This window comes from Varanus komodoensis, unplaced genomic scaffold (genome assembly GCF_004798865.1).
Source record: "Varanus komodoensis strain SLA01 unplaced genomic scaffold, ASM479886v1 scaffold64, whole genome shotgun sequence".
In the NCBI taxonomy this organism is placed as follows: domain Eukaryota; kingdom Metazoa; phylum Chordata; class Lepidosauria; order Squamata; family Varanidae; genus Varanus; species Varanus komodoensis.
The window spans coordinates 2,456,612-2,477,949 of record NW_025336273.1 but is presented as its reverse complement, the minus strand read 5'-3'; the positions used below and the strand labels follow the sequence as shown (position 1 = coordinate 2,477,949).

Genomic DNA, 21,338 nt, shown 5'->3' with positions numbered 1-21,338 from the left:
GCTTGCAGAGTACAGAGCAGAACACAAGCTTCTTCAAAGCACGTCTGCCCCCCCAACTTCCCAACACGCCCAGAACAGCTTACAAACAGAGCACAGTCCTTGCTCCCTGGTGCCTGCTGTAAAGCAGGGGCGGGCAGAAAGCAGATCTCCAGATGTTTGGGGCTGGAATTCGTGGCTTTCCTGACCACTGGCTGTGCTGGCAGGGGCTTCTGGGAGCCCGGAGCCCTGCCCTCTGCCCACCCTGCTCTGAACAACATGACACAAGAGGAGGAGGGGCGAAATTCAGGAACGAAGTCCTGCGTGTCTCCTCACTGGAAGGGAAGCAAAGCGAGCCTCTTGCCCGCCGTTCCTTCTGTGGCTCCTTGGGCCAGAGGGTCTCCCCTTCACCTTGATGGTCTTTCCGAGAGGCAGCAAGAGCATCCTAGGGACCACTGGTCACCCGGCTGAGGCCGGAGAGCGCTCTCTTCCCAATCTGCAAAGGCCTGGTCAAAGCTGCCCCCGCAAACATCGGCCACCCCCCCTCTGGGGACCTGAGGTTTCCCGCAGCGCAGGGGCTGGAGCACCTGACCTGGGGCAATTGCCTCCCTCCTGGAACATGGGCTCCAGCCACCCACCTCCATCTCCAGAGGCCATTCCAGACCAGCTCAGTCCGTGTCACATGGCGTTCTCTGTCCTTTGGTGTCCCTGTGTCCCACGGTGGCCAGACAGATACCTCTGGGAAGCCACAAGCAAGACCCAAGAGCCGCCTCGCGGCAGCCGCCCTTTTCCCTGATACTGGCCCACCCTGACTAGCAGGCACGGTCGGCCTAATTGTCCACGAAGCATCCAAGTCGGGGCCATCACGTTCCCTGTGGTAGAAAGTCCCATCATTCGCATGCTGTGTAATGAGTCCTTTCCTTTTGTCTGTCCCGAATCTCACACCATGCAACTTCACGAGATGATCCCAAATTCTTGGTTCTGTGAGAAAGGAAGAAAAACATCTCTCTGCCTGCTTCCATACGTTTTGGCTAATGGTGTGCAGCGTACAATTCGCCTTTTTCACAACAACCATACATGGGGACCCCTCTCCTACAACTGTTCACATCCCTTCCTTGAGATGAAGCTGCACGGGGAGCAGGGGCAGGGAGACTGTCGAGTGTAAACCCTCCACACTTACACTGTATCGCCCATACAACCTGCTTGGAGAAACTGCTTCCACGCCCTTTCTTTTGCCATACTCACCGTAAACCATTTCGGTGCCACCAGCAAACACGGCCACCTCATTGATCTCTCCTAATTCCAGATGGCTCGTGGGCCAGTTATAAGGCATCGGCCGCAATACAGATCTTAGGCGAAGAACCGCTTCTTGCATCCCCCAGCAGTGGTCGTACCAGTTCATTCCAACTCTGCTGCTTGTTTTTTAAGCACTCCCATCCTCTTATTCCGTGATTGCCAAGTTCGCTCAGAAGCATTCGACGAGAGATGCCACCGAAGGCCTTTGGAAGCTCCACAGGTCTCTAACAAGCTTCTGAAGCCAACTTGCTGCCCTGACCAGCTTCTCAAGCCTCTTCGATGTACCCAAGAGGCCCTCCCTCTGTGCCTCAACCAGGAAGGCACCGCCAATAAGCAAGCTTTGTCCTCAGAACCAAGGTCCATGCGGTCAGTGCCACTCACGCTCTGCCACAAGGCGAAACAAGCCACTGCCACGGTCCCTCCTGCATTTATGCAACCTTTAATACAATGCTACTGTACAAGGAAGAACCTAGGATTGCCAAGCAATCTGACCAAATAAAATGTTTATCTCTAACATGAACATGCTAGTCAGGTGAGCAAGCCATAGGGCATTTTGTGAGGCGCAACTCCCTGCTACCCTGAACCCCATCTTTAAATTGATCCAGGTGCCCCAAGAGCTTCTTAAACTGAGAAAAGTGCATCATACCAAATACGAAAAATTGAGTTCTGTGTTGCTGCTCAATGGCTTTCTTTAATCACTGCTACAAAAGCACCATGCCTGAAAGTGCGTAACGGGCAGCGACAGGCCGCGAGACGACGGTTCCCGACCAGAGTCTCAAGTCCCGCAGTGATACTGCTGTACTCCAGCGTTCCCCTGCGGCCGTGCCCACAAACCCGTACCCAGAAGGGTCCAGCAGAGGTCCACCCGCAAGTGGCCGGAGAGCAGGAAAATCATTTCAGCAGTTTGAAGGTCTTCAAGTGGCGATGCACATGCTCCTTTGGGTACGGGCGGAGGGCCACGCACGTTGCTACATTCTCTGGCTGCTCGACCCACACTTTGTGATCGATGCCGTTTTTCTGCAGAGTCTCTGCTAATGCGCTCAAGGCATGCTCATCAGGGGCCTGAGGAGAAGGGGGAGATCAATCTTACTGCAGTGCCCAACAACGACGGCGATCGAGCGGCAGTGCCTTGCACCATGTATAGCAGGACTAACTCAGCCCCGCCTTTTTCAGCCGGATTAAGAGAGAAGCCCATCTGCTTAACATAAATAAAAGCTAGCAACTTACCACAATAAAATAAGAAAAGCAGCTGGGCCACATATAGGGAAACAGCAAGGGCAATACTAAGCAGTGGGGTTACTTGTGAGCAGAAATGTCTTCCTGTACCTCATGCTACACACGTGATCCTGGGAGAAGCACACAGCGGACAGCTCGCTGGCAAGCACAGCTGCTGCACCTTTGATCGCAAGGAAGACACATGTTTCAAATGCTGAGCAACCAGATGTATTCCTCCCCACCACCTAAATTTGGCTTGCAATGTGACTTGTCAACGCAACAAAACGCAGGCTTGGATTCCTAGTTGAGGAAGCTCATGGGAAGAAATTTTCCAGTCCTTTCCACTCAGCTGCAACCCCCACATTGCTCAGGAAAGCCCCCGAACCCTAAGAGGCTTTTTACTGGCAACAGAAAAGGACTAGACAAAAAAGTCCTTCTGTGAACTTCCTCACACCAACCGTGGCACCCCATTTATAGAATCAGCTCCCCAAATAAGTACACCTGGCACCTACCCTTTTTGCTTTCTCGTGCTGGAAAAAATAAAAACTTTTTAAATTTTCCAGGCGTTTCAATAGTTAATTTTAAAAATTCTGTATTTTATATTACTTCTGTGCCCATGTTTCAATTTAACTGCTGCTTGTTGTTACAGTGCTGCAGTAGTGATTTTAATGCGACTGCTTTTCTTATTTTATTGTGATATGTGATTATGTTTATACTTCCTTGACTTGTTAACTGCCCAGAGAGCCTTTGGGCTATTGAGCAGCATACAAATCAAAGAAACAAGCAGCTCTTGAGTTCTGAGCCATATGACGATATGCGAAAGCCCTCAAGCAAGCACCAGGGCTAGACACTTTGTGTCCCCCCAGGGAATGAAGCCCAAGGGGGGGGGGGACTCCCTCAGCATAGCCTCAGCCATGATGTATTCCAGAGCCCCCAGGGGAGAATTAGTCACTCCCTCCCCCAGGGGAGGGGTATCCCATGGATCTGCCCCCTAGCCCTTCGGCTTCAGGTACACTGACACATCTGTGGTGGCACCCAATCTATGGAATGCGCTCCCCAGAGAGGTCCGCTTGGCGCCGTCCTTATTTGTTTTTCGGCGCCAGGCGAAGACCTTTTTATTCAAACGTTATTTTAATTGTTAATATTATTTATTTATTTTATTCTTTGGCCAGGGCAACTTAATTTATATTGTTTTATAGGATGTTATTTATTTATGTTTGTGAGCCACCCCGAGGCTTCGGCAAATGGGGCGGCATAGAAGTTCCCTAAATAAATAAAATAAAATCTAGGGCACAACCTCATACCTCACTGCAAGCAAGCCTGCGAGCTCGGAGGCTTCCGTACATCTTATGCAGGGGATTGATTTTATTTAAAAGTTTTCTATACCATCCCATCACAGATGGGACAGGACAGTTTACAACAAATGTATACAAGAAAATTAAAATAAGGGTAATAATTGCAAAGCTTCCGATGTCAAAATAAAACCACTAAATAAAACAGATTAACACTTAAATATTGGGAGAATAAAAAGGTTTTCGCCTGATGCCAAAAAGAAAGAAGCGTTGGCACCAGGCAAACCTCTCTGGGGAGCGTGCTCCACAATCAGGGTGCCACCGCAGACAAGGCCCTCCTCCAGGTAGCCACCCTCTTAATCTCTTTCAAGGACAGATCCTGGAGGAGGGCCTCTGACTCCGATCTTAAGGGTGGGAGAGCACATAGAGGAGAAGGCGCTCCTTCATGTCCGGTGTCAGCAGAAAACCACATAAGCTTCCTCTTCATCCCGACACATCACTTTTACCCTCTCCAAGACCCAGCTGAGATCTCAGAGAACCGACTGGTACAATTCTTTCCAAGTCAGCTGCAAGGAGGGCAGGGCGGGCTTCCAGCATTTAGAGTCTCAGCTCTGAGATCTCAAGCCCCTGGACATCAGGAAGTCACAGAGTTGCACCCTTAGAGCAATTTTAGAACCAAATAACCTGAAGGTGCATGCCCCTTGACATGCATGCCACCTGCCGGGTGCCCAAGTAAACAGCCTCACGACAATTACAGACTGAGATCCTCCTCTAACAGCATGGCATTTTCTTCAAATATTAATACAGAGAGAGTGCTAGGTAGATAACTGAAGGGAGCAAGCCTTTGTGCTCACCTGCCAGAGCCCACTGAGTACCTGCTTTATACAACGGAGGTCCCAGGTCCAACCACCACCACTTAAAAGGGCCCTCAAGCCAGAGCCACTGCCAGCCAGCGTGGGCAAGACCAGGGAAAACCCTCAACCTGCCCATGGGGCTGGCCGGGCAGAAGGCGCCCTTCTTCCAGAGGGGCATCAACCGCCCGTTTCCTCCTTTGCAGAAACACGACCAAAGTTTTGTGGCCCCTGAAAGAGCCACGGCCAAGATGCCACCACTCCCAGCAGCCTCGCCCACAGCAGCAGGCCCACCCCAAACTTCGGGCAAGGCTGACCAACGCATTAGGGAATCACCACTCCGCCTATTTTCCCGCAAAGGACCCCAAATCCTCCTCCTCCTCCTCCTCCATATTTCAACCCCACAAACCATTTTCTCCCATTTATTTCGTATATTCGCCTCCCACTTGTTCTCCTTCCAAGGAACGCAAGCTGGCTCACGCGACATCGCCACCTCCGCCCAAGGGCGAGCCTCGCAACAAGCACCCCGTGAGGCCGCCCAGAACCGCCCGGCGGCCTCCCGCCCCGCGCACCTCCAGCACCACGGTCCGCATGCCGCCGCCCTGCGCCAGGTAGGCCGCGGTGTCCGCGTGCGCGTAGTGCGCGTGCACCACGGCCAGGGCCGCGTGGCAGGCCTGGGCCACCAGGGCCCCCAGGGGCCACGAGAGGGGCTCGCGCCGGAGGTCCCCCCGCAGCACCACGTACTGCACCAGCACGCGCGACGCCATCTTGCCGCCCGGCAGCCGGGGAGGGGGCGGCCGCCGCCATCCGTTGCCGCGCAACGGCGAGCGGACTCCTGGGAAAGGGCGCCTTCCGGTTCGGGACCCACCGGGGGAGGAGCCTGCGTCGCACGGCGCGGGGGCAGCCATCTTGCTGTACGGAAAGGCGGACTTGAGCGAAAGGAGCGCCTGATGGCCGTCGTATGACGCGTCCGTCGGGGGGACGCGCGTCGTCGCGAGGCGCTGGCTCCACGCAGACAGCCGTGGCCGCCTTTCGCTCGCCACCAGGGCCAGGACGCCGCCCAGAGCGCTCCTGAGGGGACTGTCCCCCGCGGGACGCCGTCGGCCGGCGCGGGGCATGTCGGGAGGAGGTGCGCTTCGGCGCCGAGGGCGGACAGCGGCTTCCGGCCGTTGGCTGCGCGGGAGTTTTGATCGCGGTCGAGCGGGGCGTCCGGGACCTGCGGGCCCGCCTCGCCCGCCTCTCCGCCCCAGGCCGCGCGCCGAACGGGCCGAGCCCTGCCTGCCCGGAGGCCTGCCGCGCGGCCGCGGCGGACGGCGCCCCTCCCGCCTCGGCGGCCGCCCGCGAGCGCCCTCCGTGTCCGCGCTGGTCCTCGGCGGGCGGCCCCGAGCCCCGGCGGCGGCGGCGGCGGCGGCGAGGAGCGCTTCCTGCCCCGCGTTGGGAAAGGTGGGTGGGGAGGTGCTCGGGGACGCCTCGCATCGCGCCCCCCGCGCTCCGTGGCACGTTCCCCCAGGCGCGTCCCGGCCTCCCTCCCGCCTTTCCCCGCCGGGCGCCCGCCCCGGTTCCGGCCAGCGCCGGCCTTTCCGCTGCCCTTGCGCGGCCGGGCCCTCTGCGCGGCGCGCAGCACTGCGCCTTTCGATCGCGCGTTTTCCACCTCGGGTTTTGTCAACTTTTCTTTTATGACTTCTTTTATATCGTGTATACTTTTTATTTATTTTATAATGTTAATTTTAATTTTATATTGTTATTTTTGTATTGTATTTTATTGTGTTGTAAGCCGCCCCGAGGCTTCGGCAAGGGGCGGCATAGAAATGTTCTAATAATAATAATAATAATAATAATAATAAACCGCCGGCCGAGTTCCAGCTGCTGCGCAAGGCGAAGCGAGCGCCGCGGCCGAGCACGCTCTGAGCTCCCGGCCGGGGCGAGTTTCGGGCCAGGGGCTTTTCTGCTTGTTGTTTCTGAGACGCGCAAACGGCGCATCGTCTCGGGGGGATCGCAGGGCGGTGTGCACAATATTAAAAAATAGAGAAGTGCGATGGTATCACCCTGTTTTTATTGTGTTTTGTAAGAATGATACCCCTCGTTAACCAGGCATCCTCTTCTCTCAGCGCTGTCACTCTGTACGGACCTGAGGAAACGGCACCCAGTCCCTAAACCATCAAAGGAGAAACGGCTTTTCTGCCTGCTGTTTTTAAGAACTTAAAATGGGCGAATTTACAGTCTCTGTACGGCATGGTAAGTTGACAGACAATCCAGGTGATTTCTGGACAAGTGCTTGTAAAGAGAGCTGTGTGTGTGTTCATATGCTTTTAAAATATTTTTATGTATTAACTAACTTAATACAATACAAAATGCATAAATCACAGCGAAAAATAAAAAGGAAAACTCTTACAATATGAATCTGTTGAATCATACAAGTCAATCAAAGCAAGTAATTAAATCATATAACACTGGAACCTTCATTAACGTATTTATTTATATCTGTATGTAGCTCTCTTTTTCTTGTTCATTCTTTCACTTCTCAGGAAGACCCCTTCCCTATCCAAAATTGCACAGAAATATGTGCAAGTTTAATAAATTTCCTTTTGCTAATATGTATTTGATAAACAACCCCTCAATTTCATCAAAATTATTCTTATTTGTCCCCCCAGCTATTGAAGAGTGGAAAAAATAGATTAGCAGAATGTGCAGTGATGGCAAAGCTAATTATGTATATAGAAGAACGTTAGAGGAATTTAATGACAAATTGATATTTTATTTATATTATTTATTTATTAAAACATTTTTATGCCGCCCCATTCGCCGAAGCCTCGGGGTGGCTTACAATAATAAATTAAAAATAATAATAATAATAAATTAAAAATATAAACATTAGATAAAACATTAGATTTTATCATGATTAATGGAAGCCTAGGGGATTTTGGAATGTGAAAGCATGAGAATTTGAAATGGTTAGAAAATCTGTTGATGTATGGAATGATGATTCTGTTTTTCTTTTTTGCAAACTCTCATAGAGGGGGGGAAGATATGAAGAGAGCTGGTTCTGGGGGCTGCAGTATATGGGCCGCATTGTTTGCAATTCCCCTTAGCAATTTTGTTTATTTTGCTCACTAGAGCCAGCTCTGGTGAACAAAAGGAAAGTTTTCCTTTATTTTGAAACTTTCCAAAACTAAAGTTAGTTTTCCTTTATTCTGTATTTTTTCTATGTAATTGTATATGTTGGAAAAATAAAAAAAATACTAAGAAAGTTATTCTTATTTGTCAACCTGTTTTTCACATGCTGATTCATCATTAATAGCTATATTCCAAATTTCTTTGTACCATTCACTTAATTGGAAATCTCAATTTTCCTTCCAATTCTTCACTTTTAATACTGTTATAGCTATTAATAAATGTGTTACTAATTCCTTAATATTCCATTTCCAATTCCTCTCATAGAATAGTGATAATAATGCAACTCCAGGGTCTGCTTCAGTATCTAAATTTAATGTTTTGCTAATTATCTTAAAACCACTTTCCAAAATTTCTGAGTATTTTCACATTCCCACCACATACGAAAATAACTACCTACTTTCTCACCACATCTCCAAAATATATTGGGATACTTATTATCCATATAATATAATTTTACTGGTGTTACATACCATTTTCATAGTAATTTGCAGGTTTCCTTTATTCTAATCAACATACATTTTAATAATCTCTTATCCCATACTTTTCATTATTCCTGATATGGTTCCCTTCTTAAATCTTTTTCCTAACAGGGTCATAGTCTAATAATAATCTTCCACTTCTAACAATAATCCTGCCAATCTCAATTATTATCCCTCTTCTTTGCATCTTATTTTGTTTCTCCTTTTGTAATAAAATCTCTTCAAATTTAGTAATATCTCTGCATTTGCCATTTTTCTTTACCCATTTTTAGTCCATTGTTCTAAATGCATAATATTAAGCCAAGTTAATTTTTCTTTTCCTAATACCACCTTTATCTTTTAGCTATTATACATGTATACAATCTGAGAACTTGTTTGTCCTTTGATACTTTTCTCAAATTACCTCTCAAATTTTCTGGAAATCCTTCTATAGCTGTGATTGGGATTGTTGGCATGAATATTTCCCTATAGTTTTTCCAAATTTGCCCCATGTTCTTAAGGAATAGGTTGGTTTAAAAAGAATTCCTTGATTTGTTAAAATTCTAATTCTACCCATATGACCTTTTCAGGTTGTAATATGATATCTGATATATAAATACCTTATTTGATTTGTTACATACTATAATTTTATATTCAGAATACCTAATCCTCCCATTTTTTGTAGTTTATACCACTTTTTAAAACTAATCCTAGCTTTCTTGTTCTTATTACAAAATTGATAAATTATATTTTGCCAATCTTCTAATTCTTATCCTAATATCTTAATTGGTAACATCCCAAACATAAAGTTAAATTTTAGATAAAATTTTACGTTTCATCTTACGTACTTCTATTCTACCAAACCATGATAATCTTATTTTCCTAAATTCATGCATTTTCTCCTTTATCTCACATTTCAATATATCAATATTATTCTAGTTTAAACATTGCAGGTTTTTGCAATATAATATTTTGCAATTTTTCTACACTTATCCACATGGTTTTAACCAGTTCTTGATTTTTTCTTGCTGTTGATTGAAATGTGCCATATTTAGTTATGTGTCTTCCTCTGTATTCTTTATGTATGCATTTATATGTACATGGACTTTTACAATTTATTTTCAGAATGGGGCTTGCACAGTAAACTCTCCTTTCTTTGCCTCACTAGCTCAAACTGTAAAGACGTGAGAAATCTAGGCATAAATGGGGTGATTTCAATGCCAAGAAAAGTATCTTTCAGGGCGCTGTTGTGCGAATTGTTCGGTTATGGCTTCTGCAGTAGCCGCAAGCGGTGACTGCTTTCTCTGTCTGCCCATCTCCTTTGCAGGTGTCTTATCCCACCTGGAGAAGTTGGAGGCTAGTGCCCACACTGCAGCCCTCGAACAAGGGGAGAGACGCCAACATGCGGAGAAGGTGGCCAGGATGGAAGCCAGGATCCAGGAACTCAAACGTCAGAGAGATCAGCTGAGGGCCAAGCTGAACGCTTGTCGTTCTCGGGTAGGTGCCAGCCGTACCCTGACCTCAGGCGTCTGCCCTTCAGGTTAAAGCATCAGGCAGAGCGTGGCTCTTGCAGTTGAGTGGAGAGAACAGCAGTCACACACGAGAATAAATGGTGCGACGTGAACTTTATGCTGCAACACGAAAACAGCTTTAGATTCTAGCTTTCAGCTCCAGAAGACTGGTTGTTTCTACAGTGATTCCTAGTTTGAAGCCTCAGTTATGCTGGGCCCCCATTACAGTTAGAAAGGGATCTTTGCTCCCGCATTCTTCCCATAAGAAATTGTGGGGCACCCTGGCTATTTAGGCTCTTTGGAGAACGTGGGCAGGAGGGGCTTTGTCCTCTGAAGGGATCCTGCTGACGGGGTCCTGTGTGGAGCTGGTTTGCTCCTGCAAGAACAGAGTGCTGGACCAGAGGGACGCCTGACCTGATCATCTTGCAGAAGCGTTTCTCTCTCCTCCAGTGCCGTGTCTCTGTCCTGGCCTCCCTGCTAGTGTCTGTAACAGCTTCCCGTCAGGAAATGCCAGCACTTGAACAGGTTTCAAGGACAATGTGGACAAACCAGCTAGTTCTAGCAAAGCGATCTTATTCCGGTCTTTTGTAGTTCAATAGGCACAAAGACTCTGCAGAAAGTAATTCTCAGGCAGCGGCACCTACAGAGCTGAGCCAACAAGCCCTCTTGGAGTGGAAAATGGGGAACGTCAAGGGTTTGCTGCAGTTGTTTCGGCTGACAGGTACTTCCCTTAGATGCATACAAGACTCGTTTTCTAAGCTAGAGGTTAGTGGCCTTGTTGTGTCATCTCCTGGCCTTGTTGTCTTCATTTTAGTTATTTTAGCATTTGGATAAGTCCTGAAAAACACAGAAGTTGTGGGACGGCAGGGAGTACCTATCTCAATTTATGTTCCCTCTCTTGAATGCATGATTATGTTTGTAACTCTCATGACTGTGGAGAACACAAGGTTTCAAAAATTCTAGCTCAGACCAAGCCGGAGCTTTCCCTAGAAGCGAAAATGACGATACTGAGGCTGGCCTGCTGTGGACACATCAGGAGAAGGCAGACTCCCTGGAGAAGACCGTCACTCTAGGGGAAGCCGAAGGCAGAAGGAGAGGAGGAAGCCCAAACTAGAGATGGAGGGACTCCTTGAACTCGAGGTTCAAGGCAGCTGCAGCCTTGAACCTCGAGCAGCTCATCAGGGATGCCACGGCAGGGTTGTCTGGGAGGGCTTTCTTTCTTAGGGTCGCTGTAACTCAGAGATGATGGCACATAACACACAGCTTGGGAAGCCTTTTGACCCTCAGCATCCCACTTCCCTGCCTCTTTCCCAAGATTAGCATTATGCTAGTCTCCGTCTCCCCCACTAGGGTGGGTAAAAATCATTGATTTTTTAAATTTTTTTTTAATTTCAATCATTTTTAAAATCTAGATTGGATTATTTAAAATAAAATGCTTTTTGAGGAAAAATCTATCTAGTTTGCTGTTTACGATACATTATAGTCTAGAGGTTATTCATCATGAAATAAGGATTAATTTTTCATTATGTAGCATGAGGCCGTACATTCATGCCATCTTTGTTTTTTATTTTCTATTTCATTTTTTTATTTTTGGTCAGTTAACTCCATTAATGCTTTCACAATGTCATGCTCTTCCAGAGCTTTCTGTAAGATTAATGGGCAGTTTTTCTATCTAGAATATATTATCACAGATGCTTGGTGTTACACTTCTCAAAATTGTGGATTTGTGTCTGCAGAGATCATATGCCTCTTCTTCATAGCAACAATATTATAAAATAAACATACGGAGTTGAGAAAAAGATCCCATTTTTAATCCCATTGTTCCTTTGCAAACCTATGTGCACAGAATCAACCCCTCACCTAAGTTTCAAAAAATACAGTAAGTGAAAGATTCTTGGGAGTGGAATAGATCTGCAGAAGAAGTGAAGAGCAAGCAGTAAAAATGCAAGCGAAATCTTTTGAGCAGACTACTCTGCAAGGTTTTGGATATTTTTGTGTATAGCCTGAGGTTTGTCATATTCTTTCCCTGGAGGAGAAAACCTAAAATGGCAGCAGGCTGTAAAAGAGAGCCTGTTTGGGAATATTTTAATGAGGTTTCTTAACTTGCAGGTAAGGCAGGCATCTGTGCAAATTATGTCGAAAACCATGATTTAAATCGCGTCTTACTGGTGATCATTATTTAAATTGTGATCCACCACAAATCCACCCCATCCTACCACGTAATAGCCCTATTTTTTCATAATTCTCTAGATTTCCCATAAAACTGAAGTCTGCTCTCAGATCCTTGACTCTGGAGCCCAACCAGAGGTAAGGCCTGGAGACGGGCTGTAGGCAGGCAGGCAGGCAGGCAGTCTAGCACCTGAGAGTTCTGCAAAGCCACGTGGCAGGATGGAAACGATAAAAAGGAAACGAAATCGGCCCAGCCATGCGTCCGAGAAGGAAAGCGTGGCTCCTGCTCCCCTCGGGTCCCGTTCCTGCAGGGCAGCGTGTCTCAGAACAGCTTCCTCTGCCCTCACGGGGTTCCAGCGTGCACGGATGTTTTCTTCTAGGCTTCAGTGGGAGACTGACCCAGCACAGAGCCTGCCTGTGCATCACCACTGCCTTCCAGGGCACCTACCTGGACTCCTACCACCTGGACCTCCTTATGCAGGAACCAGTCCAGATCCAGCACCACTCGGTCCCGGCCTTCATCCCCTTGGAGCAAATCGCCGCCAAGTACCTGCAAACAGACCTCAAGCGCTTCTTGTCCGAGCTCTCCGATCACCTGAACGCGTACGCGGGGAGGAAATTCCAGGCAGAGCAGTTAAAGGTAGGAGTGAAAGAAGCTGCCATCCCTGCGGGTGCTCCAGGGACCTGGCGTCAGAGATCGCGCATCCTAGCATGTGCTCCAGAAGGCGCAGATGAAACGGGACGGGCGCCTTCTGCTCTGTGGTCCCTGCCACTGCGCAGGAGGGGCAGTTTCCCTAAAAGCCAGGCCTCGTAGCTGCTCGGCCCTGGAGCCGTTGTGAATGGATTCCTTCCCATTGCTTGCAGCCGGAAGGATTTTTTCTTCCCCAGGCTCTGTGGGGTGGGGGGGACTAGAAGGGGTGGGCCGCATGCTCTCTCTCGCCCTGCCAACGAGGGCCCTGCGGGGCCGAGGACAGCTTTGAGGCGCCGGCGTCAGGGTCCCCTCACCGATCGTCAGGTTGCTTCTAAGTGCCGTCACCTCTGCCTCAACAAGGGCTGAGAGTTGCCACTTGGAGGAGTTTTTCCTTTGTGCTTGGAGGGTAATGCCTGCATGGTTTCGATTAGCACAATCGTAATTCGCAGAATAGTAAGCGCGGTTCATGACCTGGTTGCCGTATGTGTATATAATGCTCAACCTCAGAAGTTGAAGAACAGGCTTTAACTCAGTGGTTTTAACGTATGGATTCACTTCTGCAAAACTGGATAGAGACTTGGGAATAGGTATACATACAGCTGTAATTTTAAATGGATCCTTTTTAAAGAGCCACCTAGAAATTTTTATATTTAAAATTTCGGCTGTACTGCCTTTAAATTGGCTAAACCCGGGCTTCTGTCCCATTTCCCAGCAACTCCCTCATGGCCCCCAGCACCCTCCTCCAGCCCCTGTGCCCCAGCGCAGCCTCTTGTACCCCTTTGCCGTTCATTCCCACGTGCTGCTTCATGCAGCTGACGGGCAGGTGAGATGTCCCAGGAGCTCCGTTTCGGACCAGCGCTGGGTTGGCCCTTGCTGCACCTCTCGCCCATCCCAGCTTAGCATCCTTGCATTCAAAGTAGCACCCTGAGTCTCGCCCGTGGGAGTATTTAAAAGGGCACCTGCTGGAATGGCCGCATGTGGCCGCACGGAGGCCTCCGTGTACAGCGTAAGTACACCCGCTGCGCACGCATAACCTGCAGTCTGCCGACTGGCCACTGGGTGGCCTTGAGCAAGCCAGGGACTGGGTTCACACAACGCGGCAACCCAGCTTTTTCTTCTCGGCTGGGCTAGCCAGGCCTTTTTGGCAGGGTTGCGCAGGTGTGAACGCACACGCCCCTCTCAAAAAAGCCAGCTGTCAGGAGAACCTGTGCTGCTCTGAGAGAGTCCTCGGGTGGCTTGCCGGGCTAGTTCATACTGCTTCTGTGCAGTGAGTGGCGCTCGCAATGACATAATTGCCGTGGCTCTGTCGACAGTCACGAAAGGACGTTCAGGAGCGCTGCGGATTGTTTCCTGTTGAACTGTTCCTCTCCCTCTTCTCACACACGAGCCTCAAACCCTGATAGAAGTCTCCGATTTTAATCACCTGCCCTCTCTGCAGCTTGCAGCCAGAAATGCTGGAACTAACTCTTTCAGTGAAGCTAGAAAACCTCTAAATAAGCTGGGCTGCTGTTTCAGAATAAACTCCCCCTCTTAATAAAATCGTCCATGAATAGTGGAAGATGATCTGTGGGCTTCTGCAGCGCTTGACTTACCAGGAGGCAACCCCCAAGCAGTGCAGACGGATCTTAAATGCAAAACCGCGTTACCCCTTCCCCAGAGAACCTTCAAGTCTTTAAAAAAAAACCTGTATAAATCTTCTTAAAACGGGAGAGAACAAGCATCTGCCTGTCCCCCAACGGAGGAGCCAGATGAGTGGGAGAAGGCTCTTGCCCAGAGTCCCCCCCCCCCCCGGTGCCTCATTGAGCTTCTGGCCCTGACATGCTGACTGAAGATTCTCCTTCGCTTGCAGGAACATTTTGCTGCTTTCCTGAAAGGACCCTTGCGAGGAAATTCCTTGCACAACCTACTGGAATTCAGCTACGGTGTGTCAGAAGCAGCACCCTTTCCTTTCACAGTGAAGCTCATTTATGGAGATCCTGTGAGCACCCTTCCCACAGAAGCCACTGTCACATGTGAAGGTGAGAGAGCAGCCGCTCGCGGCTTGGTGGAGAGTGGAGTTACGACCCCTCAGCCCCGTCATACTGAGCACCGGCATTTTAACTGCCCATCTGCGTGGCTGGGGGGCAACAACAGAAGCGAGGTCACATGCTCAGGCAGGGAGAAGCGTGCAGACCTGGCAGAGCGGGGCCCACTCCCATCTGATTCGCTGGCTCTGGTTGTCCCTCTTCTTCAACAGAAGACGCGCCTGGCTCTTCCGCAGAGATGGCAGCCCTTCATCAGGCCTGGCTGCTCGAGAAACCTCTCCACCAGGCCTTGAGCTCCGTCACCGTGTCAGCAGGAAGCCCGAGTCCATTGGTCCCGCTGGAGTCGCCTGCTCCCTCCACAGCCGTGCCTCCCGTGGAAGAAGGCCTCCTTCCAAGGCGTCCGCAGTGTAGATTCTCTCCAAAAGCACAAAAGGCAGCCCTGAGCACTATGGATTTTTCTCACTCAGAAAGCGACGAGTGAGTGTCTAGGGAAGCTGAAGTTTGATATTACCCTGATGGGGAAAGATTGCACTTTCAAAGTTTCAGCGTAAATTTGAAGAATGATGGAGCACACACCACTGAAATCTGTTGGATTAACCACCTCCTCTTGAGTCAAGACAAGGTGGAATAGCAGCCTCTTTGCTTTTCCATCTGCAGTCAGTCATTTCAGCAGGAGGTTCCCGCGGCAGCCGTGTGGAAGAATCCTTCCTGCTACCCTGACCATGAAGGCAGGCTTATGGTTCGTCATTTGCCGTACAGGCTCACCCCTTGCTGCTGAGACTTCCCCAGTGTTCTAATGGTCCAAATTTGAAAGCAGAAGAAAGGGGAAGTTTCTTGGTGTTCCCCAGAGAATTGGCCTTGGGCTGAGGTGGCTGAAATCCCATTTCAGAAGCAGCTGAGAGTTTTGCAAAAGTGACTGAAATGTTGTAAACAACCTTTGGTATGTAACATGGCTTTTAATCTTTTTTAATTTAAGTTTCTGCTACTTTATAACTTTTGTAATATAATCAAGTTCACACATGAAGCAAGCAAAATAAAAAGGTGTACAAAGATATATAGTAATATTCAAAGCATTTGTACTTAATTCTATCAAGATGATTTAGGTTAGAGAAGTTAGTAAGAGGCATTCGGCTTAATTCAAGTGTTTCCTGTTTCCTTTTTCCTTTTAATTGCACAGCCTCTGTTTTGCTACGTGTTTTCCCAAGTGCAAAATCTGTGCGAGAACCGCTGGCAAGCCCCCAAGAGTTTTCCAAGTTAAAAGGGTCCCCGCTGGAACATGGGGCTCCCGATCCTAGCCCTCCTGCCTCATGACGGCTTAAAGGCTCTACCTTTTGCTGGGCGAACGGGATCATAACCATCCCAAAGCCCTTCTTTCTCTGGGCAGTGAGCGAGGCTTGACCGCTCTTGTGTTTGTAGCCACATGTGTTGGAAAAAGAACACTTTGAACTTTTCATTGAAGCAAGCAGTACATTTCTGAAGAGCTAAAGGAACAGCACGGCCTCTTTCAACTTGGGTTAGCTCTAGAGTCTGCCCCTGAGAAACTCTGCTCTTTCAGCAGCCGATGCTGCCATGGGCCAAAACACGGTCCCATTTAACCCAGTTCCGTCTGCCCTGACTGGCAGCTCCCCGGAGACTGGGTGGCGAGAGCTCCCCAGTTCCACTTGCTGCTCTGATTTTTTCAGCTGTGGGTATTGGGAGACCTTTGCACCCAGGCCTTATGCCGGGCTGCCCCTCCCTGGCTAGCATGGCTGCTAAGAAATGATAGATACAAGTCCAGTGATTCCCAAGCACAAACATGCTAAGCAGTAATGCTTGTATGTAAAAACCACATGAGCCACGCTGGCCCTTAAGAAAAATTCCAGAATTCATGGGCAGGCAGCCTTTATTAGCACCAAACAAATAGGCACAGAATTGTGGACAAGCCTTTGAGCGTCCCAGATCTCTTTAGCAGGTGAAAGATGATGACAAAGCAAGAGGCAGGGAGAGAGACCCTCTGACTTTGCTCTGCATGGTCATTCTTGCCAACTTAAATGAATTGGGCTCTGCTCAGAGTCATACAGATTTCAGATTACACATAGGAGGTTGGGGCACGTGACTGTTTTGTTTCGAGCAGTAAATATTGTAGCTGGAGAGCAAAAACTCACCACTCACCCACCCCAGAAGACCTCCTTTTCTGTCCAGGCCGTGTGTAGTGCAGCTGCTCTTATCTGGATGAATGCGCCAGACCCCAATCGGAAAAAGACTGCAAGACTGCTCTGGTGAGAGGCGGATCCAGGAAAGGCAAATAAAATCAAGATTGCACAAGCAAACAGTGGCCTGTCGTCCCCCCCCCGCCCGCCCCCGGGCCACCAGCAGGTGCATCTCCCCAGAGAACTCTGGCGATGCGGAGGTACAGAAATAAAGAGTATTACTGGCAGAATGAGAGTTCATTTCAGTACTTGATTATTCTCTTGAGTTTGATAGTATAGGCAGCTACTTCAGCAGTAGGTTTACCCAATAAATCCATTTTTTTCAGGGGCTTTCTCTGTCATTGCATGATTAGCTTGGTACTGGCTAGGTATATCTGGGCAAGTATTACCATGCCTTCCAGTTAAGCAATGCTGCTTTTCCAACACTGCTCTTTTTAAGCCCTTATTTAATCCTAGGAGTTAATTGCCTTGCAGTCTCATTTATCAGTGCCAATAAAATTGCTATAAATAAGTTCACCAAATAACATTAGCATTACTGCTAACAATTGTTTTAAACTGCTGCTTATTAAGTAGCATGCTGCTAAATTGCTGCTGCTGGAATTTTAATCAGGCCATGTTTTAATGTTTGTTGGGCCATCAGTGGCGATGTGCTTCACCCACCTCTGCCCACCGATTTGCATCTGTACAGCATGGCCGCTTTCCGCCGCTTACTCCTCTTTAAGCACAGAACGGCTCAAAATAAACCATTTGTGGTTTGCTTAGTAATGAGAAAGGTGGCCCTGGTGGTGGATTTGGAGACCTGGCTGGACGCCGCAGCTGGACTTGGCCAAATTTTTTCCAAATGGGACACCTCTGCAGAAGCACATCAAGAATCCAGAAGGGTTTATTGCCTCTTACCACGTGGCAGGCCAAGCTGGAATGGGTCTTGGCCAAACCGAAGGCACACCAGCTGTCAGCCTACGTTTTGCAGCCGCGTATTGACTGGGAGGTAAGGCACCTTTCCAGCCCCCTCCCGAAGTGACAGAGCCCCCATTACTCGACAAAGGAAAATAGACACAGCATAACATTAAAACTAAATTGATTCTATTTGAGAAACTAGAGAAATAGTAATGCTTTTTTATTCCAACATAACAATCGGATGAAGGCTTTTAATAAAAACAGTCTTGAACCAGGCTGTATAAATCTCTTCCTTTTAAAGCGTCGGCAGAGGAGAGGGCAGCAAAAGAGGCAAAGTGCAGCCTGAAAGAGGCGCCTCGCTTTCAGAATTAAGACACAATTAAAAATATAAAGTTAATCTGTGTCTTTTTATATATATATATATTTATATATTTGAAATAGGACATCTTTTTACAGTCAAAAGAAATAGATTGCACTTGCTCTTTCTTCCTTTCCTCCTATTTACCTACAGTGGTTTTGTGGCAAAGGGGAGCTCCATTTGGACTGGGAACAAACGGCTCACAAATGGCCCGAGCCCGCCTGAGTTTGCGCAGCCACAGCCTCTCGCGTGGCCTGATGCATCCAAGGTGATCGACCCAAGCGGCGCCGCGGTTGTTCTGCCTCCCGCTCCCAGTTCCAGTCCCAAAAGTGCAGCAGGCCACGTACGTGTGCGAAGGACAGGACCCCCTCCCAGGACCACCCCCTTCCTGCTCCCCTGGCTAAATCAAGAGGCGAACGCAGACACTGATAGCAAAGGGGGCCTCCTTCCGAACGACAAGCCTCCAAGAAGAAAGGATGGGTTGGCGCCTCTACATCTAACGGTGTGAGAGGAGTACCTAGCAATCTCCCGTCCGGAGACAGAGCTGCCTGCCCTCGGGCATCGAAGAGGCCCCTGCTCCTCAGCGGCGTGGCGCTTGGAAGCCTTCAGGAGCTGTCGACCACCTGGTGGGGCAAAGTCACGCAGGAGCCATTGATGAAGGAACCCTGCTTCTCGCGGCCTTTCATGAAGTAAGTCAGCAGGTCGCCCTTGCCCTTGACGTAGATGTGGCCCCGGCGCACGAAGCGGAAGCCATACTCCTTCAGGATCAAGTGGGTCTCCTCCACCACCTGTGAGGGGAGAACACACAGACGCATCGCGCTGGTATGGCCAGGTCTTGCCCACCTGTCTGGGCTGCCTCCCTTTAGATTGCTCCGTGCCGGCAGTAAACCGTGCCCCCCGTTGCCTCTTCAAATCATCTCACCCAGCCAAACAGTGAATTAATTTATACGGTGCTGGCTTTGTGTTCGGCCCGCACCCCCACCGGAAGGAAAAAAGTATATATGCAGAGGTCATGCAATTCTGCTTGGCTTTCAGGAGCATGTGACTTGGTCACACAGCCCAGGGAATGCAGGCTCAGGCCACAGACGATGATTTGGAACGCCAGGTGCTCCCAGGCAGGGGGCCCCTTGTAATACCAATCAAATAGCGTCACGCAGCAACAATTCTCCTTAAAAGAATGCTTTTGTCAGAAGAAAATAAGCTGCAAATTGAAGACAGTGACGGCTGGAAAAACTCAGGTGAGAGCATTAGGTACAGGGTGCAGACCATCCTGTAGTCATCTTTCGGCGTGCGGACAGACCGTGCAGATAGCTTCAGTACCGCACTGCACAGGTCTGGGCCTTTCCAGAGTTCGGCTGGCAGTAACCTGACTTTATTTTACGAGGAAGTGGGTGGATTTCTGCAGCTTTCACTTGTGCAGATGGAACGACCTCCTCACAGGCCCCTAAACATTTCTGATTTTCTCCATGTGACTGACCGATGTTATGCAAGTTTTCTGGCAGTCCACGAAGTGGATGGAACAGACAAAACAGAATCTGTCCATCCCTAATTGAAAGTTCGGGAGAATGGAAACAACCACAAGCAGAGAGGCTCCTTCAGTCCAGCATTCTGCTCACCCAGTGGCCAACGGGTTGTCTGAGAGTATATGGGCAGCTCCAACCTCCCACATGTGATCCTAGGAAATGATGTTGCGCGATTCTTACTATTTAGCCATCAGACTGAGTAGCTTTGGGTAGCATTCCTGAATTGGTCGACTCCTGTTTAAGCTGTCCAAATTCACTAAATCGTGTGAAAATTAATTCCATAATTTAACTCTGCACCATGTGCAGAAGCCTCTCCTTTAGTCTGAACTGAATCTCCCTCCAGCCAGCTCCATGGGAGGAGCTCCACAGGTCCGAAGCTGCTCCCAAGCTGCCTCCTTCAAACCACATACAATTGCATACATTTCCATCTCGTCTTTCCTGCCCCGTGCCTTTTTTTCTAATCCAAAAGCCCTGAAGGTTCCCTTTCCTCACAGGGGAACTGCCCTGGCCCGGTGAGCATTTCGTTGCCATTTCAGGACAACCATTGTCAAACTAGACCATAAGCTACAACTCTAAGCGGGCTTGTCTGGAAAGACATTCCACTGAAACAAAAACGGATTGCCACACCCGTATCTTGGTCTGCGCCTCTACACATAAACACTCCTTTTGAGCAGGCCTATTTGGGCTCTGAGACAGCGGCAGAGGCACCATCCTGCTCCTCTGCAGGAGAAGGAGCACTGTGCTGGGGTGACTGCGCATGTCTGCTAAAGCCTCATGCAGCCCCTCCATGGACTTGTAACTCCCTCCTTCTCTCCCACAAGCCAGTTTCTAAGCTCGTCTGCTATTTATCTATTTAGTAGATGTACAGCCATTCTTCTTCCTCCTCCCTTTCTACAACCCAAAAGCAGCTTCCATCCTCCTCTTCCTCTTGCTCTCAGTCCTATCCCTAGAACAATGGAATGCACTCCCTAGAGAGGTCCACCTGACGCCGTATTTATATGCTTTTCGGCGCCAGGTCAAGAGCTTTGTATTTAACCAATATTTTAATGTCAATTGATTTTAATTGCATATTTATTTAGTTAACTTATTTTAACTACTCTATTTTATGTATTCAGTCATGGTACAGTTAATTTATCTGGTTTAGAATCTAGATTATATTATATTGAAAGCCGTCCAGAGAGGACGGCGATGGACGGCCTATAAATGTCCTAAATAAATAAACAACCAGGACAGAGACGAGGACCGAGTTCCTGATTCCTGTCCCTTGCCTCCATTCTTGGTTGCATTTTTATTTCTTCCAGTTTTTTTTCCCGCCCCAGCGCAGCAGAGGACAAACACCCCACCTGAATGTTTCCCATGACGCCTGTGGACTCCATCCGGCTGGCCACATTCACCGTGTTCCCCCAGATGTCATAGTGAGGCTTACGGGCACCAATGACCCCTGCCAGGACCGCTCCTTTATTCATGCCTAGCAGCACCATGCAGGGACAGAGAGAGAGAGAGAGAGACATTCAAGGCACGCAAACACACTTCTGAAGTCTCCATCCCCTCATGCAGGGCCTGGCTAAGACTGTGCTCAGCAGAGAGCTTGAGGGAGGACGTAAGAGCAGCAGGAAATTTCTGCCGGATCAGACCAAATGATAATTGAGCGCAGAATCTTGTTCCCGGGGGCCCCTTCCACCACCATTGCGCTCTCTGCATTCCTCCAGCCCTC

General features: G+C 48.9%; 4 protein-coding genes across 8 annotated transcripts in view; 1 reads left to right on the top strand and 3 right to left on the bottom strand.

The window, feature by feature from the left end:
- Nucleotides 1-262: 262 nt before the first annotated feature.
- LOC123033620 lies at nucleotides 263-1,661 on the bottom strand. Its single transcript, XM_044450311.1, has 2 exons — nucleotides 1,222-1,661; nucleotides 263-957 (listed from the first exon to the last, which is right to left on the bottom strand). Exons 1-2 carry the CDS (start codon nucleotides 1,376-1,378, stop codon nucleotides 422-424), a joined length of 693 nt encoding a protein of 230 aa, XP_044306246.1. The 5' UTR covers nucleotides 1,379-1,661; the 3' UTR covers nucleotides 263-421.
- Nucleotides 1,662-1,943: 282 nt separating this feature from the next.
- On the bottom strand, nucleotides 1,944-5,748 carry PTRHD1 (peptidyl-tRNA hydrolase domain containing 1). Its single transcript, XM_044450300.1, has 2 exons — nucleotides 5,203-5,748; nucleotides 1,944-2,334 (listed from the first exon to the last, which is right to left on the bottom strand). The coding sequence occupies exons 1-2, from the start codon at nucleotides 5,746-5,748 to the stop codon at nucleotides 2,164-2,166; spliced, it is 717 nt and encodes a 238-aa protein (XP_044306235.1). The 3' UTR covers nucleotides 1,944-2,163.
- CENPO (centromere protein O) lies at nucleotides 5,570-18,707 on the top strand. Of its 5 annotated transcripts, XR_006416618.1 has the most exons (8): nucleotides 6,679-6,865; nucleotides 9,590-9,759; nucleotides 10,365-10,494; nucleotides 12,323-12,582; nucleotides 14,483-14,651; nucleotides 14,870-15,597; nucleotides 16,839-17,834; nucleotides 18,255-18,707. XR_006416618.1 is itself a non-coding variant. In XM_044450283.1 (6 exons), the coding sequence occupies exons 2-6, from the start codon at nucleotides 6,835-6,837 to the stop codon at nucleotides 14,948-14,950; spliced, it is 1,059 nt and encodes a 352-aa protein (XP_044306218.1). In that variant the 5' UTR covers nucleotides 5,570-5,759; nucleotides 6,739-6,834; the 3' UTR covers nucleotides 14,951-15,042. The 5 variants fall into 5 exon arrangements, 4 of the variants coding, with proteins under 4 accessions (XP_044306218.1, XP_044306219.1, XP_044306217.1 ...); XM_044450283.1 differs by lacking the exons at nucleotides 16,839-17,834; nucleotides 18,255-18,707 and adding an exon at nucleotides 5,570-5,759 and having other exon boundaries at nucleotides 6,739-6,865; nucleotides 14,483-15,042; XM_044450284.1 differs by lacking the exons at nucleotides 16,839-17,834; nucleotides 18,255-18,707 and adding an exon at nucleotides 6,038-6,073 and having other exon boundaries at nucleotides 6,739-6,865; nucleotides 14,483-15,042.
- The window catches only part of LOC123033593 (adenylate cyclase type 3-like), an 18,000-nt gene continuing 15,356 nt past the window's right edge, over nucleotides 18,695-21,338 (bottom strand). The window contains exons 8-9 of the mRNA XM_044450281.1: nucleotides 20,968-21,092; nucleotides 18,695-18,889 (exon numbers count right to left, since the gene is read on the bottom strand). Of these exons, the coding sequence (XP_044306216.1) occupies nucleotides 18,707-18,889; nucleotides 20,968-21,092 (308 nt within the window). The 3' untranslated portion in view covers nucleotides 18,695-18,706. The remainder of the gene's footprint in view (nucleotides 18,890-20,967; nucleotides 21,093-21,338) is intronic.

What these genes read in the sequence shown, in the direction of transcription:
- LOC123033620 (XM_044450311.1), bottom strand. Translation starts at nt 1,378, where the DNA reads ATGAACTGGTACGACCACTGCTGGGGGATGCAAGAAGCGGTTCTTCGC. An exon ending in TGGCACCGAAATGGTTTACG is followed by an intron (nt 958 to 1,221) that starts GTGAGTATGGCA and finishes CCTTTCTCACAG; the next exon opens with AACCAAGAATTTGGGATCAT.
- PTRHD1 (XM_044450300.1), bottom strand. Translation starts at nt 5,748, where the DNA reads ATGCCCCGCGCCGGCCGACGGCGTCCCGCGGGGGACAGTCCCCTCAGG. An exon ending in TGCGGACCGTGGTGCTGGAG is followed by an intron (nt 2,335 to 5,202) that starts GTGCGCGGGGCG and finishes CCTTCTCCTCAG; the next exon opens with GCCCCTGATGAGCATGCCTT.
- CENPO (XM_044450283.1), top strand. Translation starts at nt 6,835, where the DNA reads ATGGGCGAATTTACAGTCTCTGTACGGCATG. An exon ending in TACAGTCTCTGTACGGCATG is followed by an intron (nt 6,866 to 9,589) that starts GTAAGTTGACAG and finishes TCTCCTTTGCAG; the next exon opens with GTGTCTTATCCCACCTGGAG. An exon ending in GCAGTTGTTTCGGCTGACAG is followed by an intron (nt 10,495 to 12,322) that starts GTACTTCCCTTA and finishes GTTTTCTTCTAG; the next exon opens with GCTTCAGTGGGAGACTGACC.